This window comes from Oncorhynchus tshawytscha, linkage group LG17, assembly GCF_018296145.1.
Source record: "Oncorhynchus tshawytscha isolate Ot180627B linkage group LG17, Otsh_v2.0, whole genome shotgun sequence".
In the NCBI taxonomy this organism is placed as follows: Eukaryota; Metazoa; Chordata; class Actinopteri; order Salmoniformes; family Salmonidae; genus Oncorhynchus; species Oncorhynchus tshawytscha.
In genome coordinates, this window is record NC_056445.1 from 7,806,163 (window position 1) to 7,825,614 (window position 19,452).

The 19,452-nt window shown below is 44.4% G+C and overlaps 1 protein-coding gene across 2 annotated transcripts in view; it reads left to right on the top strand.

Moving 5' to 3' along the window:
- Positions 1-18,764, top strand: part of cerk (ceramide kinase) — a 35,653-nt gene extending 16,889 nt beyond the window's left edge. Inside the window, exons 2-12 of one of the 2 annotated variants that reach the window (XM_024376834.2) lie at positions 1,299-1,424; positions 1,584-1,706; positions 2,080-2,205; positions 3,186-3,252; positions 6,865-7,010; positions 12,472-12,546; positions 12,991-13,143; positions 13,346-13,540; positions 14,747-14,958; positions 16,068-16,276; positions 17,238-18,763. In XM_024376834.2, the coding sequence (XP_024232602.2) occupies positions 1,299-1,424; positions 1,584-1,706; positions 2,080-2,205; positions 3,186-3,252; positions 6,865-7,010; positions 12,472-12,546; positions 12,991-13,143; positions 13,346-13,540; positions 14,747-14,958; positions 16,068-16,276; positions 17,238-17,349 (1,544 nt within the window). In that variant the 3' untranslated portion in view covers positions 17,350-18,763. Of the gene's footprint in view, positions 1-1,298; positions 1,425-1,583; positions 1,707-2,079; positions 2,206-3,185; positions 3,253-6,864; positions 7,011-12,471; positions 12,547-12,990; positions 13,144-13,345; positions 13,541-14,746; positions 14,959-16,067; positions 16,277-17,237 lie in introns of both variants that reach the window. The other variant, XM_024376835.2, reaches the window with a different exon arrangement.
- The last annotated feature ends 688 nt before the right edge of the window (positions 18,765-19,452 follow it).

The following is a 19,452-nucleotide window of genomic DNA, read 5'->3' on the forward strand; positions in this document are numbered from 1 at the left end:
TTGCTCGTGTTTCTTGGCCCTAGCAAGTCACTTCTTCTTGTTGGTGTCCTTTAGTACTGGTTTCTTTGCAGAAATTTGACCATGAAGGCCTGATTCACACAGTCTCCTCTGAACAGTTGATGTTGACATGTCTGTTACTTGAACTCTGTGAAGCATTTATTTGGGCTGCAAGTTCTGAAGCTGGTAACTCTAATGAACTTATCCTCTGCAGCAGAGGTAACTCTGGGTCTTCCTTTCCTGTGGCGGTCCTCATGAGAGCCAGTTTCATCATAGCGCTTGATGGTTTTTGCAACTGCATTTGAAGAAACTTTCAAAGTTCTTGAAATGTTCCGAATTGAATGACCTTCATGTCTTAAAGTAATGATGGACTGTCATTTCTCTTTGCTTATTGGAGCTGTTCTTGTCATAATATGGACTTAGCCAAATTTGGTCAAATACCATCTTCTGTATACCACCCCTACCTTGTCACAACACAACTGATTGGCTCAAACACATTAAGAAGGAAAGAAATTCCACAAATTAACTTTTAAGAAGGCACACCTGTTAATTGAAATGCATTCCAGGTGACTTCCTGGTTGGTTGAGAAAAATGCCACGTGTGCAAAGCTGTCAAAGGCAAAGGGTGTCTACTTTGAAGAATCTCAAATATAAAATACATTTGGATTTGTTTAACACTTTTTTTGGTTACTACATGATTCCATATGTGTTATTTCATAGTGTTGATGTCTTCACTATTGTTCTACAATATAAAAATTAAGAAATCCATGAATGAGTAGGTGTGTCCAAACCTTTGACTGGTACTGTATGTCAACGTTAGGTGGTTACTGTCTATGACTGAGGTAGATCATTAACGTCACCTTGTGCCTGGTCTGAACCCTCCACTTCCTTTGACAAAGCCTTAATGACTCTGATACTTTGATTTGATACTGTCACCCTAATCCCAGTGTGGCACGGTCACATGTTTACTGGCATATGGTGATATAGTTTACTGGCATATGTAGTGCCCACAGCCTGTTAATAGGAAAGTCAACTAAACAGGAAGGCTCATTCTAAGCATTCACATGATCCCAGGACATAAATAATGTTCCTTGATTTCATTCATGCAAGCACTGGGGAATATGACCCTAAAAAGACACCCATTCAAGTCAATTTAACCCTAGGTTATCTTTGCCTTTTTGATATCGAATCTCTATTGTTGAATTCTAAATCCTGACCGCATGTCAATTTGTCCTTTGTGTAATTGCTGTGTTATTATGGGGTACTTAACTGTTTTTCTGTGTTGTTTCTTAATGTTTACAGCAGACCACCATTTTCTCCTGGTGTCTGAGATAGTTGGTGCCAGAGAGACCAAAGAAGAAGAAGACCAAACAAACAAAGATGGTGGAAGGAAGCATAGAGTTCTGTTGTATCCGTATGCATTTACAGGTAGGGGAGGGATACATAATCTGGCATGGGATGGTTTGTGGAGGCAGACATCTTTTGTTTTGTTTAATCAACCCGAACAAGCCAAGAATTTGTTGGAATGACAGTATCCCTCTTGACTTTTCAGTTTTCCATTCTGTCTTTCTCTCTTTTTCGAAATAGTGTCCTACACGGAGAGGACCAAACATCACTGCTGGCGGTATAAAGACATCATCTTCCATTGCTTAGACGAGGCACAGCGTCAACAGTGGGTCCAGACAATCAACAACCAGCTCTCACTACTCAGTATGTCCCTTTCGATGCAGTTTTACATTAAACACACACCAACTTTAAAGGCTCTCGTTTTGTGAAACATCTATGAAGGCGTATCTCTTTAAATGTGTTTTACCAACCATTTATACACTATTTAGCATCTTACCAAGAAGTACCTTTCCAATGCTTTTTGCTCATCTAGCCTTCAATATCCCAACAATTTATTCTGGAGAACATTAAGAGAATCAGTCAGAGGATGTCAGTTTGATAACAGAGCATTTCTGTAAAGTTTTGTTGGTTAATGAAACTTCATGAAGTTGTCAGACAGTCACACACTACCGTCCGTTAAACTAAATGTTGAGTCCTCCATTTTTAATGACCAAACAGGCTCTCCTTCACTTTGCAGGCATCCGACCGAAACGCTTGCTAGTGTACATCAATCCCTACAGTGGGAAACAACGCGGGAAGTGGATTTACGAGCAGAGAGTAGCCCCACTCTTCTCTCGAGCCTCCATCTCCACCGACGTGATCGGTGAGTTCCTGTCAGAGGGCCTACATTAACATTTAAATAAAAAATGAGCTTTTATGGCCCGGCAAATATTTATTTGTTGACTTGGCAAACAGCCTATACCCGCCAACCACTCCCAAGAATATGGTTTTATTTATAGCACCATCCATCAATGGAACACTGTAATGGAAGCTGTGATAGTCGATAAACATGAGAATCCATTCCAAACACATCTGATTCATGGGATGCTTTGGGAAGACCATGGATCGTCTAGGGCAGGGGTACTCGACTCTTACCCTACGAGGTCCAGAGCCTGTTGGTTTTCTGTTCTACCTGATAGTTAATTGCACCCACTTGGGGTGCCGGGTCTAAATCGGGACCCTGATTAGAGGGGACAAATGAAAACGAGTACTGGAGTTGGCTTCAAGGTCCAGAGTTGAGTTTGAGGGGTCTAGGGTATTGGCAGGGGGAGGCATCACATAGCTTGGGAAGATCATGAATTGTCTAGGGCAGGGATGGGCAACTCCAGTCCTCGGGGGCCGGGAATGTTGTTTCCCTTTTTCCCCATCGCTAGCAAACGCAGCTGATTTAAAACGTATTGCATTCTAAACTGAAGGTCCTGATTAGTCGATTATTGGAGTCAGGTGTGTTAGCTGGTGCTGGAGCAAAAGTGTGAGACCAACCAGGTCCCCGAGGACTGGAGTTGCCGATCCCTAGTCTAGGGTATTGGCAGCTCGCGGCCATAGATCTGTCATGGGTTTAAGGCTGGACCCAGATCCATAGCTCGAGGTGTTTTAATTGGTGTTGGCCTTTCACCATTTGTTGGAACCCCTTTATGGTCAAAAACATATATTTTCTTTCCTTTTAGACAATGGTAAGAGCAATACTGGATGCAGGATTCTTGGCTTAACCATTTTTTTTGTAATGTGTGTGCAACGTCTTGACAAGCTTGTGAGATGTTCATCATGGGTTTTTAATAGTGACGATATAACTTGTTTCCATAGTTACGGAGAGTGCCAATCATGCCAGGGATCACTTGAAGACGGAGGTAGATCTGAAGCAATATGACGGGTGCGTTTTAGACACAGCAGGAAAACACTTCAATCACCTGGCATAGACTTTACCATCTCAGTCAGAAATGACTTTGTTGGTGCAAAAGACTAAGTGAAGATTTCAGTACAAAACAGTTCATGTTCAACCACAATGCATTCATGTCTGAAGGAAGAAGACTGCTGAGAGCAAAATGGACATTAATAGCAGTATCAATACAACAACCGCATTAACATGAAAGCTGAGGGGGGCAGATTGTCTGTGGGTTTTTACTCCTCCATTATACTGGAGGATGCATTGTAAACATGGCTCCCCAAGGATGCATTTGCCAGGTCATAATGACCCGATAATGTAATATCTGTGTGTTATTTTTATGGGTCAAAAATATTATCCTTTTTGTGGAATATAATTATTTTGAGTGATGATTTGGACTTTTTCAATAATTATTTTATTGTTAGAAATGTTTTTTTTTTGTCGCATTTCAACAGCTCCATTTCAATGATGACATATTATGAAATTCCATAATGGCTATTGAAAATATTGGCATCTTTTTCTTACAATCAATCTTTACAATCAAAGTTTCACATTCAACCTTTTAGTGTGAAGAACCAAATAAAGCCACCTTAAGCATGTTTTATAATATTTCAAAACATTTTTTTTTAAATCCAAAGTTCATCAATATAACCGACAACACTAACAATTTTGAATATAGAAAGCATGAACACTAAAAGGAACAACATGTGTGTGTGATGCTTACTTGTGCTGTCTTAGTCCATGCATTTGTTACAAACCACAAGCATGTGACTGTGCTCTTTGCAGATGATGTGTTGCACTGAGAACACCAGCAGCTGACTTCTATCCTTTGCACTTGGGCAGAGCTGGCACCTCTTCCTCTTCTGGCTGCTCTGAGTGGTGGGTAGAGCTGGCACCTCTTCCTCTTCTGGCTGCTCTGAGTGGTGGGCAGAGCTGGCACCTCTTCCTCTTCTGGCTGCTCTGAGTGGTGGGTAGAGCTGGCACCTCTTCCTCTTCTGGCTGCTCTGAGTGGTGGGCAGAGCTGGCACCTCTTCCTCTTCTGGCTGCTCTGAGTGGTGGGTAGAGCTGGCACCTCTTCCTCTTCTGGCTGCTCTGAGTGGTGGGTAGAGCTGGCACCTCTTCCTCTTCTGGCTGCTCTGAGTGGTGGGTAGAGCTGGCACCTCTTCCTCTTCTGGCTGCTCTGAGTGGTGGGCAGAGCTGGCACCTCTTCCTCTTCTGGCTGCTCTGAGTGGTGGGCAGAGCTGGCACCTCTTCCTCTTCTGGCTGCTCTGAGTGGTGGGCAGAGCTGGCACCTCTTCTGGCCCTGGCTGCTCTGAGTGGTGGGCAGAGCTGGCACCTCTTCTGGCCCTGGCTGCTCTGAGTGGTGGGCAGAGCTGGCACCTCTTCTGGCCCTGGCTGCTCTGAGTGGTGGGCAGAGCTGGCACCTCTTCTGGCCCTGGCTGCTCTGAGTGGTGGGCAGAGCTGGCACCTCTTCTGGCCCTGGCTGCTCTGAGTGGTGGGCAGAGCTGGCACCTCTTCTGGCCCTGGCTGCTCTGAGTGGTGGGCAGAGCTGGCACCTCTTCTGGCCCTGGCTGCTCTGAGTGGTGGGCAGAGCTGGCACCTCTTCTGGCCCTGGCTGCTCTGAGTGGTGGGCAGAGCTGGCACCTCTTCTGGCCCTGGCTGCTCTGAGTGGTGGGCAGAGCTGGCACCTCTTCTGGCCCTGGCTGCTCTGAGTGGTGGGCAGAGCTGGCACCTCTTCTGGCCCTGGCTGCTCTGAGTGGTGGGCAGAGCTGGCACCTCTTCTGGCCCTGGCTGCTCTGAGTGGTGGGCAGAGCTGGCACCTCTTCTGGCCCTGGCTGCTCTGAGTGGTGGGCAGAGCTGGCACCTCTTCTGGCCCTGGCTGCTCTGAGTGGTGGGCAGAGCTGGCACCTCTTCTGGCCCTGGCTGCTCTGAGTGGTGGGCAGAGCTGGCACCTCTTCCTCTTCTGGCCCTGGCTGCTCTGAGTGGTAGTGGCATGGCTCTTTCATCACCCCACATCTTTCCATTGTCTCAGTTCTTCTGTTTAGATGGGAGAACCTTCCAGAAGGACAACCATCTCTGCAGCACTCCAACAATCAGGCCTTTATGGTAGTGTGGCCAGACGGAAGCCACTCCTCAGTAAAAGGCACCGGACAGCCTGCTTGGAGTTTGCCAAAAAGACACCTAAAGGACTCCCAGACCATGATAAACAGGTCTGGTCAGGTCAGGTCTGGTCTGATGAAACAAAGATTGAACTCTTTGGATGGAATGCTAAGCGTCACGTCTGGAGGAAAGCTGCTCATCCACTGTCACGCAGTCGCTAGGGATGAACCTTCTACAGTTTTGCTTTGAAAAGATCCCTCACATACTGGAAGGCTGCCAGGTGATCCGTTGCCTCTCTGAACACTCTGGTCCTCTTGTCATCAAGCCTCAGGTAGCGCCAGATATCTTCCGACCGACATGGTGGCCTTATACATTGGATTCTGCAGTGGATCCAAAAATAGCTCCTGTGTGGAGACATCCCACCTTTTCTCCTTGCCGGCGAGGAGGGTTCAACCAATTAAGGCCTTTTTGTTCCTCCTTGTTGACCTCTCTCCACTCAGTCCCTTTTCCTGTCGCTCTTCTCCGTCCTTCTAAATTTGTACACTTTAGGACCTCCTCAACAATGTTATCTCTAATGAACAGCTCCCAGGCAACTTTTGGTGACACAACTGATTTCCCCGGCACAGGCCCTGGGCAGCTCCTCAGGATGTTATGGCTTCTGGTCCTGACTTTAGTGGGAGGGCAGGGGTGTTCACTCCAGTAAGACCCCTTTTTATTCATTTCGGTTCCGAGGAATCCTCCCCATCTGTAGAATCATCTAGGACAGCTGGACTACCAGGTGCATCCACAACTCCAACTTGACCCACAGGCACATAGTCTGTGTCATCTGAATTGGATACCTCAGATTCTGAGTCGGAGGCACCAATGGCTTCCTCATCCAGCATCTGTAAAACCATTTTGGTTGTATATCTGGCCACATTCTTATGAGCCTCCTTATGAAACTCCTTTTACTCAAAGAGTTCAAAAGGATACATGGAAAAGGTGATTAATGAACATTTAAAAACAAGATATTTAATAAATGTTATTAATTACTTCGATGTTATTGTTGTAGCAAAAAGAAAGGTTAGTTTGACAAGTGCAATGCAGTGAATTCTATAGGAAATACATACCGGTCATATTTGACCCACATATGAAAACTTGAGGTAGTGATGCAAAAACTCTTACTTAAAAGATAAGAAATAAAAAACAAAACTAGGATGTTAGAACATTAAATATACATTATTTCAGGAATTCCTGGAATATTAGATGACATTTTTGGGGGAGATTAGTACAGCACAAAAAAAAAAAACATTAGGCTGGGTCATTTTGACCCGACATACGAATCCTAAGATTAATCAATTATGATCACTGATTTAGTTAGGAAATTCCCTAAGCTGGTTGTCTAGGTCTTAATTGGACACAAATTGAAAGGAAAGCAAAAACCAGCAGGCCCTAAGGCTGGTCTCAATGGAGTGTTTTCATGCATCGTGTGTGTGTGTGTGTGTGTGTGTCCCTGTTCAGGGTGGTGTGCGTGGGAGGGGACGGGATGTTCAGCGAGGTTGTCCACGGCCTGGTCTCTAGGACCCAGAGTGATTCCAGAGTGGACCAGAACCAACCGAACCAGGACCTGGTTCCATGTGCGCTCCGCATCGGAATCATCCCTGCAGGTATGAGGGGAGGAGAGAAGCAGAGGAGAGGAAGGAATGGGAGAAGTTCAGTTATGGTGAGGTAAAGGCATGTTCTAGCCCATAGAATGGGACTGTGTTATACCTCTGTTAGTGGCCATGGCTATGATTGACTCCCACGGTGGCTAACCTTAATCCCCATGTTCTGTTTTCTGGCTGTTGCTGAGTTACGAGTTGGAATCCCTATAGCAACAGGGCTTGGGGTCCCACAGGGGGTTCTGAAGAGTCCATCACTCAAAACTCAATCAGAGGGGGCCTGTTGTGCTGCGTGACCAGTTTTAAAAAAAAGAAATAAAAAAATCATCATACATTTCACCACCGTGAAATCCATTACTTCACAATACCTAAGGTTGAAGATGGAGGAGGAGAATCAAATCACAGCTGGTTTGGCCTATAGCTTCAGTGATTCTGTAGGTTAATGCTTCTACTTAGCATTGAGTGCCTGCTGCTGCTGCTGGGGTCCAGAATTAGTCTTTTTCCAGTCAGTCAGATGAAGATGAAATTATTACTATAAGCCAGTTAACACTATATATCTAGAGGAAAGGACTCACGGTATCACAGTTTTTGTTTGTGCTTTTGCCTTTGTTGGTGTCCCACTGACAGGTCTCATGAGGTCAAGTGTGGCCTTTTCTGCTGCCACTGCTTATCCTGTGCAAACATTTTAAATATGGTTACCTATCAATCAATCAAAACATAGTTTTGAGGCTGATAAGGGATAGTGATAACCAACTGTCATGGTGTAGTGTGGTTCCGTATACCAGGAGAAATAATAACTCAAAGTAATATTGATGCTTTAATCAGACGTGGTAAGATAGCGAACAGAACCTCTCTGTGTCAAATAGACTTTCACTGAAATAGTATGAGTGTTTACAAAGTCAACCCAGCACACACACAGCCTTGGTTAGAGTACCCAAAGTCCACGGTTTTATCAGGTAACCTACCTAGAAACCTAGTGGCTGTGTGTAGTTCAACACATTCACATTGTCTTATCACATATTTTCAAGGTACTATGTTTCGGTTCATGACTCAACCTTGACTGTTATTCTATTAGGTAGGCAGATAAGACAGAGAAAGTGAGAGAGGCTTTGGAATTATTTGAATGAGGAACTGAGTCAAAACTGCGGGAAATATCTCCCAGATAAAAAATCTGGAAATTCAGAGGGAGCTGAGAGAGTAGCTAGTTTCCTCTCTTCTGTGAATATTTTTGACTGGGTGTTAAGGTTTGTTGTTTGAAAAGGACTGCGTTGAAACAATGACTGGTAGATGATCCAAGACCCAGCTCAATTAAGCCCGACCATTGTGACAATGAGTCGTCATAATGCCGCATCAAATGTACATGATCTTAGGGGTATTGGCAAACGCAATGTAAGTAATTTAATTGATGTACCCCTAATTGCACCGAATATATCTGCTTATCCTACAGCTTATTGTAAGCAGTAATCATGAGCCTATAAACCAGAGTTACTGTTAGCGCTGAGGCGGTGTGCAATAGTAGGTAGCCCACTTTATGCAGCTCACCCTGCACTATCAGCTCCAATGTAAATAGCATGAGTAAGTGTACCTCTGAGAAGCTTCCCAGTAAAGCATTAAAAACAATCAAGCAACCCAGAAAAGTGCTAAAAATAGCCCAAATTAAGATATGCAGCCTAAGAAACAAGGTCCATGAAGTCAATAACTTGCTTGTAACAGATGACATTCATATTCTGACTATCTCTGAGACCCACTTAGATAATACCTTTGATGATACAGTGGTAGCAATACATGGTTATAACATCTACCGAAAAGACAGAAATGCCAACAGAGGCGGTGTTGCGGTCTATATTCAGAACCACATTCCTGTAAAGCTTAGAGACAATCTAATGTTAAATACTGTTGAAGTAATATGGCTACAGGTTCATCTTCCTCACCTAAAACCCATTATTGTGGGAAGCTGATATAGACCACCAAGTGCTAACAGCCAGTATCTGGATAATATGTGTGAAATGCTTGATAATATATGTGATATCAACAGAGAAGTATATTTCCTGGGTGATTTTTAAATATTGACTGGCTATCATCAAACTGCCCACTCAGGAAAAAACTTCAAACTGTAACCAGTGCCTGCAACCTGAATCAGGTCGTCAGTCAACCTACCAGGGTAGTTACAAACAGCACAGGAATTAAAATGACTGTACCATCTGTTAAATCCCCTTGGATTGATGAGGAATTGTATGGTTGAGATGGATGAGGCACAAGGTATGGCAATTAAGTCTGGCAGCCCAACTGATTGGCAAACGTACTGCAAATTAAGAAATCATGTGACTAAAATAAAGAAAAAGAAATGAACTACACCTTGAAACAAATATAAATTCTATAAAGAATGATAGTAAAAAAGCTTTGGGGCACCTTAAATAACATTTTGGGGAAAAAGGCCAACTCAGCTCCTTTGTTCATTGAATCACAAAGCCCACTGATATTGCAAACTACTTTAAGGACTTTTTCATTGGCAAGATCAGCAAACTTAGGGATGACATGCCAGCAACAAACACTGACACTACACATCCAAGTATAACGGACCAAATTATGAAAGACAAGAATTGTCATTTTGAATTCCCTAAAGTCAGTGTGGAAGAGGTGAAAAAAATATTGTCTATCAACAATGACAAGCCACCGGGGTCTGACAATCTGGATGGAAAATTACTGAGGATAATAGCAGATGATATTGTCATTCCTATTTGCCACATCTTCAATTTAAGCCTAATGGAGAGAGTGTGCCCTCAAGCCTGGAGGGAAGTTAGTCATTCCGCTACCAAAGAATAGTAAAGCCCCCTTTACAGGCTCAAATAGCCGACCAATCAGCCTGTTACCAACCCTTAGTAAACTTCTGGATTTTATTTTGGACCAGATACAATGCTATTTCACAGGAAACAAATTGACAACAGAATTTTAGCCTGCATATAGGGAAGGACACTCAACAAGCACAGCACTTACACCCAACGGCTGAGAGAAATTAATGATAAAAAGATTGGGGGGGCTGATTGTTAGACTTCAGTTCAGCTTTTGACATTATTGATCATAGTCTGCTGCTGGGAAAACATATGTGTTATTGCAATAATGTGGCTAAAGAGTTACTTGTCTAACAGAACACAGATGGTGTTCTTTAATGGAAGCCTCTCAAATATAATACAGTTAGAATCAGGAATTCCCCAGGGTAGCTGATTAGGCCCCTTGTTTTTTTTCTTCAATTTTTACTAACGACATGCCACTGACTTTGAGTAAAGCCAGAGTGTCGATGTATGCGGATGACTCAACACTATACACGTCATCTACTACAGCGACTGAAATGACTGCAACATTCAACAAAGAGCTGCAGTTAGTTTCAGAGTGGGTGGCAAGGAATAAGTTAGCCCTAAATATTTCTAAAACTAAATTCATTGTATTTGGAACAAAACACTCACTAAACCCTAAACCTCAACCAAATCTTGTAATAAATCTTGTGGAAATTGAGATGACTTAACTGTTTGGAGTAACACTAGATTGAAAACTGTCATGGTCAAAACATATTGATGCAGTAGTAGCTAAGAAGGGGAGAAGTCTGTCTATAATAAAGCAATGCTCTGCCTTAACAACACTATCAACAAGGCAGGTCCTACAGGCCCTAGTTTTGTCGCACCTTGACTACTGTTCAATCGTGTGGTTAGGTACCACAAAAAAAGGACTTGACTCAGAGCAATTGTCTCAGAACAGGGCAGCACGGCTGGCCCTTGGATGTACACAGAGAGCTAATATTAATAATATGCATGTCAATCTCTCCTGGCTGAAAGTGGAGGAGAGATTGACTTCATCACTAGTTTTATTTATGAGAAGTATTGACATGTTGAATGCACCGAGCTGTCTGTCTAAACTACTGGCACACAGCTCGGACACCCATGCATACCCCACAATACATGCCACAAGAGGTCTCTTCACAGTCCCAAGTCCAGAACAGACTATGGGAGGCACACAGTACTACATAAAGCCATGACTCCATGGAACTCTATTCTACATCAAGTAACTGAAGCAAGCTGTAAAATTAGATTTTAAAAACAGTTTAAAAAAAAAAAAACACCTTATGGAACAGCGGGGACTGTGAAGCAACACAATGTGTCACAGACACATGCATACACACACACACACACGATAACATACGCAGTATACATACACATGGATTTAGTACTGTAGATATGTGGTGGTGTAAGGGCCTGAGGACACACAGTGTGTTGTGAGATCTGTGAATGTATTGTAATGTTTTTAAACTTTTGCTGGACCCCAGGAAGAGTAGGGCAAACTAATGGGGATCCATAATAAATACATGCTCGGCTCACACAGTCACACACCCAAGACAGCCAGGCTTCCTTCACACACACACATCTTCAATCTTCACTTGATGAAGAAATATGGAAGTGTAAACCAGTCTGTAGCACTACAGTTAGTTTTCATTTCAATTCAATAACTTTTCAAAAAATATTGGAGAAGCAAACCAGTCAGCCCATGTCACCCCTTTACTCTCTGCTGTGTCATTGTCAGATTCTTGATAAGAGCAATCTGAAAAGAGAGGAGTGTGATTACTAAGCAATGAGTCCATCTGTAAACGGCAGGGCTGATTTCCCAGGCTCTCTGTTCTGTCACGGTTCCCTGAGTCAGCTGAAAACATCTAGCTTGCATCCCAAATAGCACCCTATTCCCTATATAGTGCAATACTTTTCATCAGAGCCTATTAGGGAATAGGGTGCCATTTGGGAAGCATCCCTAGCATCAGTCTGCAGTCTAGCTGTAGAGATGGAAATAGGAAATAAGTCTGTCTCCTCACTGGTCTGTCTTGGTGTCGTTGGTTCGTCTCAACAGATCGTAAATTATCTAACTGTGACAGATATGCCTGAAATGACTGTCCCCCAGCTGAACGGTAGCGCACGGTCGATAGAGACCTATTACCATAATATCAAATCAGAGATTTCGAAGTCAAACGGAACATTTCTCACAAGTGCCAGGAAGGGTTTGCGTCTCGCTTTCCCCTCATTTACTGTGTAGTGAGTGCTGATTGCCCAGATCCAGACACCCATTGGCTATGATATCTTTCTTTGGCCCTGGTACATATCATCTCTTTTCTGCCTAATAAAACTACTTAAACTCTTGTTTTAACTCCATCTCAAGACTCTAATCATAAAACACTTTTATGGCCATTGATGATTCAATAAAAACCATATTTAAACACTTAAACAATAACTCCTGGATACAGACAAAGCCTAGTCCTGGGGTAAAATGCCATTTCATTAGAGATTTTACATTGGACGTGCCTTTTAGTCCAGGTCTAGGGCTAATCTGTTTCTGGAGAAAACGGCCCCCAAAGTTGGTGGTTTGGGATTAGTCTTGAGATTCAAGATACTATTACGTGACTGACGAGGCCTGTATCTCTCCTATCCAACAGGTTCGACTGACTGTATCTGCTATTCTACCACAGGCACCAACGATCCAGTGACTTCAGCCCTGCACATCATCATGGGTAAGTAACCATACACACACACACAAACACAAATAGGTCTATCGGTCTCCTACCTGTCCTCGTCGAGATTTAATAGAATGTCTTAATATATCTCGGTGACAATGCTCACAATTAGCTGCATCTCTCAATAGTACAAGCATTCTATGTCTGGGTACAGTACGGCATCCTAAGTCCTGCAGGTACACTTGTGTTGTCCCATGCGCACAGTCTGGAGTGTGGTTTAAAGAGAGAACATTGCACTCTACTAGAGTCCTGTCCAGGGGGGTTGGGTCAATTCAGGAAGGACACTGGTTATTCCAGTTCTCTTCCATGCTTTTCAATGACTTTCTGAATGGACTGATATTGAAATGGCATTGACCCGGACGCCAAGACTATTCTACAGGGAGTGTTCCGTGACGACATTCCAACCAGTTGAATAAGGCACCCTTTCTGTCTGTTTTCCAGGTGACTCCCAGCCCATGGATGTGTGTTCTGTCCATCACAACAACACCTTCCTCAGGTACTCCGTCTCGCTGCTCGGATACGGTTTCTACGGCGACGTGCTGACAGACAGCGAGAGGAAGCGCTGGATGGGGCCTTCCAGATACGACTTCTCAGGTAAATAATGGAGTTATAAGTGTTATTACAATTGCAGTCCAACGATTAGTTACTGCATCATGTAGTAAAAAAATTAATTAAAAAAATCTCCATTTCCGAATATGACCTACAGGGAAAGGGAGGAATGAGTGGAGAAACTAAACATTTCACACAATGTCAACATCAGGATTTTCAAAGCCACACACTGCTTCACACATTGCAGGCCTAAAGACGTTCCTGACCCATCAGTATTATGAAGGGACCGTCGCTTTCCTGCCCGCTGAGGACAACCTGGGGAACCCTAGAGACAAGATCAAGTGCATGACTGGGTGCCATATCTGTGAGCAGGGTGCCAACAATGGGCAGCTCCTCTCATTGGACCATGTCGACAAGATGGCTGAAGAGAACTCTGACAAGGGTAAGAGGTTATAGTCCTCTGTAAGTGTGTGCTGTGTGTGTGGTCTTTTCCCTGTTGCCATGTCTGTTGATAAAGCTGATGTCCCTCCTGTCCCCATGTCTGTCTCTCGCTCACTGCCATGACGCCCGACAGACAGTCATAGTATACCGTATGGTGTTGAACACACACACTCCTCACAGCCCACTCGTCTCATCCCAGACCCTTATCTACCCCACAACACACACACACACACTACAGTCCCCACTTTTGGGAAATGGGAAACTCTCTTCTTAGCCGGCATTTATTTATTCTGAGCAGCAGATAGGATAAGTAGAGTTTACTGAGAGCCACAGAGATCCCCTTTCTCCTCTCATCTCCCGGGAGTCTAATTGGTGTTAATTTCCGGCTTCTCTGTTGTGGCTGGCTGGAGCGCTGGCTGAGGCGACAGGTCCCTGTGGTAGCTGGGACACACACACACACAGACACACAGACAGAGGGAGTCAGAACCCCACTAATCAGGGAGATAGTTGGTCTGGCTGCCAGAGTTGGCGGCAGACTTGCTGCACACGTTTTGGCGATCAAATCTCCAACAACTGCTTAAGCAATGGGGCAAGACGCCGGCTCGGTGCCACGTCGCAAACGAGCCTCCCGAAATGTTTAATGTGTGCGGGACACTTGAGAGGTTCCCGAGCTAAGACGATGCCAAGACCTACAGTAAAGTTTGTAAATGTCTAATCACAATCCCATTGGTAGTTTTTAAAGACTTCTAATCATTTACTTTCCAAGTAAATGAATTTAGTTTTTTAATCCCGGTGGACTTGTTAATGTTGGTTCAGGTTATCGTTCCCGTGAGTTTGTTTTACGAGGCGACTAGAATAATTAAGCGTTTTATGGACTCGGATCACATAATATTCCCCATGCGATCAGGGATATTATCGTAAAACACTCAGACATTTTGGAGTTACTGTACATCCCCCATTAAACCACTCAACCAGTCATTTAATGGCAGAAGACTTTGATTCACCTAACAGTTACCGAGTGGCGTCACATGAGTGCAATAACACATCATATTTTGTCCAGTCTCGCTCCTGATTTTAGAGCACCCAAAGAGTCAACAAGAGTGTTTTTATATTTTACTAGCAATAATACAGACGCAGCACTGTAGGAAGAATTTTCCCCGAAAGGGATGACACTTTTTTGATCGATCATCTCCTCTTGTGTTTAAAGAGACCAGTGGTGATGGTGTATGGCGGGTGATCCGGGGGAAGTTCCTAGCAATCAACGCTGCCAGTATGAGCTGTGCCTGTCCTCGCAGCCCTAGAGGCTTGTCGCCCTATGCCCACCTGGCTGACGGCACCACAGACCTCATCCTGGTACGCAAGGCCTCCCGCCTCGACTTCCTCCGACACCTCATGCGACACACCAACAAGGACGACCAGGTGGGGAACTCTGAGTTGTCATTGAGAGAAACATTTTGCTATTTATTTATTTATTTTCACATTGGCAAGCGTAAAAGATCATTAGATGTAAGATGACTCAATCAGAGGTGGATATCACCCCTGACAAAAAGTGAAAAGATTTAGCAAAGTTATTTGCTAAGTAAGTACGGATTATTTTCAAACCATATTAATCTCTGGTAATGTACTGGCTTGATCCACAATACAACTTTTGAAAGTCACAAGGGGTTCGGGGGGAGATGGAGAATTCCTCCGTCACTTGCTCAGTCACTCATCTCTCTCACGTACTGCATGTCACGTGTTACTCAGCCTTCACAGAGAGAGAGGGAGATTGAGTGGGAAAGAGTTTCCCTGTACTTTGCTTGCAGACCTCATGGTTTAGTTGGCTGACACAGCTCTTTCTAAATCAGGGTATACCTCAGTTCAGACACTCTCTTGCGTCCCACTCCGCCCTCTCTCACTTTTCGTAAATATCCCAATTCTACAAAGTGATATCCCAATTCTACAAAGCGCTCTGGATAACTTGCGTCATCCACCTGCGCATACTGCCACACACACACAGGTGGGACGGTAGGATTTCCATTGCATTATACCTCTGTAATATCTGCATAGCCCATCCACCACAGAGCGAAACATGGAGTGAGAGGCCAGTAAGTGTATTCATAGTTTTTTGTCGAAAGCTTTTTAGGGGACACTTGGTATGAATACTAACCAGGCCCAGTCATAAAGTGAGTGTAATGGAGAATAAATCGCTCTGACACCCTCCTCTCCTCTCAGACAATCTGTGGAGTAGAACTGAGTAGTGATGGGGGGATAAAGGGAGGTTGTTTTCTGGGGCAGTGAAAGATTCAGACCTTTGACTGACCCCTTCTTTTCTGCCTCTTTTCCTGACTTTCTATCCATCCCCTCTTGTCTTTACTCCCTTATCCCTCCCTCTCTCCGTCCCTCCCTCTCTCCGTCCCTCCCTCTCTCCGTCCCTCCCTCCCTCTCTGTCCCTCCCTCCCTCTCTGTCCCTCCCTCCCTCTCTGTCCCTCCCTCCCTCTCTGTCCCTCCCTCCCTCCCCTGACTTCCATCCCTCTCTGCCTCCACAGTTTGACATGTCCTTTGTGGAGGTGCACCGTGTGCGGCGGTTCCGTTTTGTTCCAAAGCAAAGCAACGGGATCTCAGAGGTGGACCTGAGTGAGACCAGTGGGAAGAAGATCTGTAACCAGGTCTGTACGGCCCATCCCAACAACGACACGGGCCATAGCAACTGGAACTGTGATGGGGAGATCTTGCCTCATGCGGATATACAAGTGAGGTATGCTATGTTGGTTTTGTTAAGAGATTTAAAAAGTTAGAGGTTTACCCACGTGCGCACACAAACACACACACACACAGGGGTCCCACTTCTTCCACCTCAATATCAGTAGAGATCTTTATATAGCATGATGGTGGCTCTCCCTCCCACCACCACAACATCAGTAGAGATCTTTATATAGCATGATGGTGGCTCTCCCTCCCACCACCACAACATCAGTAGAGATCTTTATATAGCATGATGGTGGCTCTCCCTCCCACCACCACAACATCAGTAGAGATCTTTATATAGCATGATGGTGGCTCTCCCTCCCACCACCACAACATCAGTAGAGATCTTTATATAGCACAACAGTGGCTTTCTTCCTGAACACATCATTTACTTTATGCTCCGTTATACTTTGCCAATGAGGCATGGCTGTGTAATCCTAGTTTATCTAATTCAATATCCCGTCCACTGTTAAGAGCCTTTTAGTCCGTTCATTTATTGCCTTTTTCCTCTCCAGTAATTATTCTTGGAATGAGTCTGCGAATGAGTGGCTGAGATAATTAATGGTGATAACCCTGATCGCCCCCCCCCCTGAAAAGAAAAGAAATAGGCTTCTTTCTTTCACTGCTAGACACACATACAATTTGAACCACCAGTGTGACTGACTGGAAAATGAAATCTGAGTTGAACTCTTATTAAAGTCAGGGTCTCTCTAATGCATTAACCTCCACACTACTACTGGACCATTCCAAGTCTCATCACAGTGTTTCTGTAACCAGGCCACCTGGTCGCTAAATAACAATCTCGGTTTTTACTCTAAAATGAACAAGGAAGCTTCTGAGCTTGGAACCTGATCTCCATTCCATTAGTTTTACATCTGTGTCAGACTGAAAACGAACACTCATTATGTTAATACATGTGTAACTGTTTTCTCTGTGTGTGTGTGTGTGTGTGTGTGTGTCTCTCTCTACAGTGTTCACTGCCAGCTGATCAGACTATTTGCCCGAGGTGTCGAGAGGAGGACCACGTTTGACACTTACACATGGTCTGTAATAGAGGGATCAAGTCTCTCGTGGCAAGCTTAGGGGGACCAACTGTCCCGAATTGTGCTAGAAAGTCCTGCATTTGGACCCTTTATCCCTCCATCCTGCAACCACACATGCAAGTCCTGCATTTTTTTAAATGTTTATTTATAACTTTCTTTTCTTTTTTTAAAGTCAGTTGGTCACGTATTTCAAACTTCCCACTTATTCGAGGAGAACTGCCATCAGCTTGCGCTTTTGACAAGACATATAGGCGCTTTCCCTTCCCAGTCAAGTCTCTTTCCTGACTCATCTCCCCACCTGAGCTTAAGCGAGTATCTGCCGCAATTACACCAGATTGCAGTACAGGTTTCCGAGAATATGGAGACCCATAATGAGATGAACGAAAAGGAGGAATCTGTTCTATGTACCTCCAATCAAAGTATGCGACTGATATTCTGTGTGGGCATCCAAAGACAATGCGATGGGAAGTGGAAATCACCAAGCTAGACTGTCGGTAATGCCTCACTGCTTCTGCGTATCGCTGTGATACAATGTGAGGGCAGAGAATCTCCAGGGCAATCAGAGGTCCCTAAGTGATTTTGCTTTCCCAGGAAGTTTCGCACCTGTGGCACAGAGCTACAGTTTGTCTATTTTGAAGTTATTTAGTTAAGACTAGTAGCCCCTCTCACTAGTGGGGGGCGGGGGGCTGCTGCCAGTGGGTTGTCCTCTGTGTGTAGGGTAATGTCTTTGTGAGAGTGCCATCATAATGAGTTAGCTCCGTTACAATTATACACCAGACTGCCATCAGACAGATGCTGCTTCCTGCAGCCAAAACATCAGCCAACTCTAGGACACACACACACACACACTCCATGCACGCACACACATCTATCATATGCCACTGTGAAACCACACACAGACCTAAACTCTCAACACTGTGGGAGGCTCGGCCTGTTCTTTTGGAAGCCTCTCCACGATCATTACTGGTTGCTGCGAAAGGCCATGATTATATTTCAACTCTGAGCTGTGAGTGAATCAGGTCGTGCTTATAATCTTTCCTGTGGGTGAACGGTCTATGTGGCTGTCCCGTTCTGATGAACTGGCTGATGTTTCTTTGCTGTACAATGGATAAATCTGTGTGGAACCAAACGGTGTCAGCCCCACGCTGACTCGCTAAGCCAGCTGACGTGGGGGGGACGTTTTGACAAACACATGAGTTCTGCTGAAGGCTTTATAATGACCGAATATTTATGTAAACTATTCATCTTGCGGGTCTCAAGATGACATGACACACTGTGTGTAACTAACCTGTGATGTGGATTATGATTTGATAAAGATTGAATATGTATGAATGTTTGGATACAGCTTCATTAAAGTGCTTTTAAACTAATAAGTGTGTGAAAAATGTGTATTTTTCTAGAAATGGTCGGAGGGCATTTTGAAGGTTGTGACTTTGGTGTCAAGTGCAAATTGTATTATTATTTTTTTACAGTAGGCTTTGAGGCTTTTAATAAACTTAAAGCCTTCATCAACCCTGTGCAGGTTTTGTAGTGGGTCTATGTGTGTTCCTTGTTAATTTCTTCTCCGTGTCTCTTCACTTGTTATTCCTTAAACTGGAAGGACATTTGCCTACACACAAAAGCACAGACTGAAAAACGGGCCCCAGACGCAGCACTGTCGGTGGCTGGCATCCCTATCCTCTCTTGGCATGGTTTACAGGATGTTATTATAAATTAACTACATGAAACCAATACATGTTTCCCTGTTATCTCTAAGGGTCTTCCATAATGCTGGATGTGCCGCAAAGCCCATTCCGCTGACAGATATGCTTTACTGGGGAAAGGGACGAATGAGACGCCCACAGCATTTAATGGGCTTATTACATGAAAACGACTGCAGGGGAGATATAAATTGTCTCTGGCTCCTCTCTTCTCCCCTGGCGTCCGATGGAGAGATATTTTGCCTCGACCACATTTGTTCATCCACTCACTGTCTCTGATATGGCCCACACATTACGGTGCTATCTGGACCGGCATGGCAATGAAGTAATGTCATTTTCCGATCTCCTCTTCCTACCCTCGGAGTGCATTCAATTTCCTCCCTCTCTCCTCCCATCCTTTCGTGCTTCACTGTGTCTTCATTGAAAGCGGGTTTCGGGTCGCG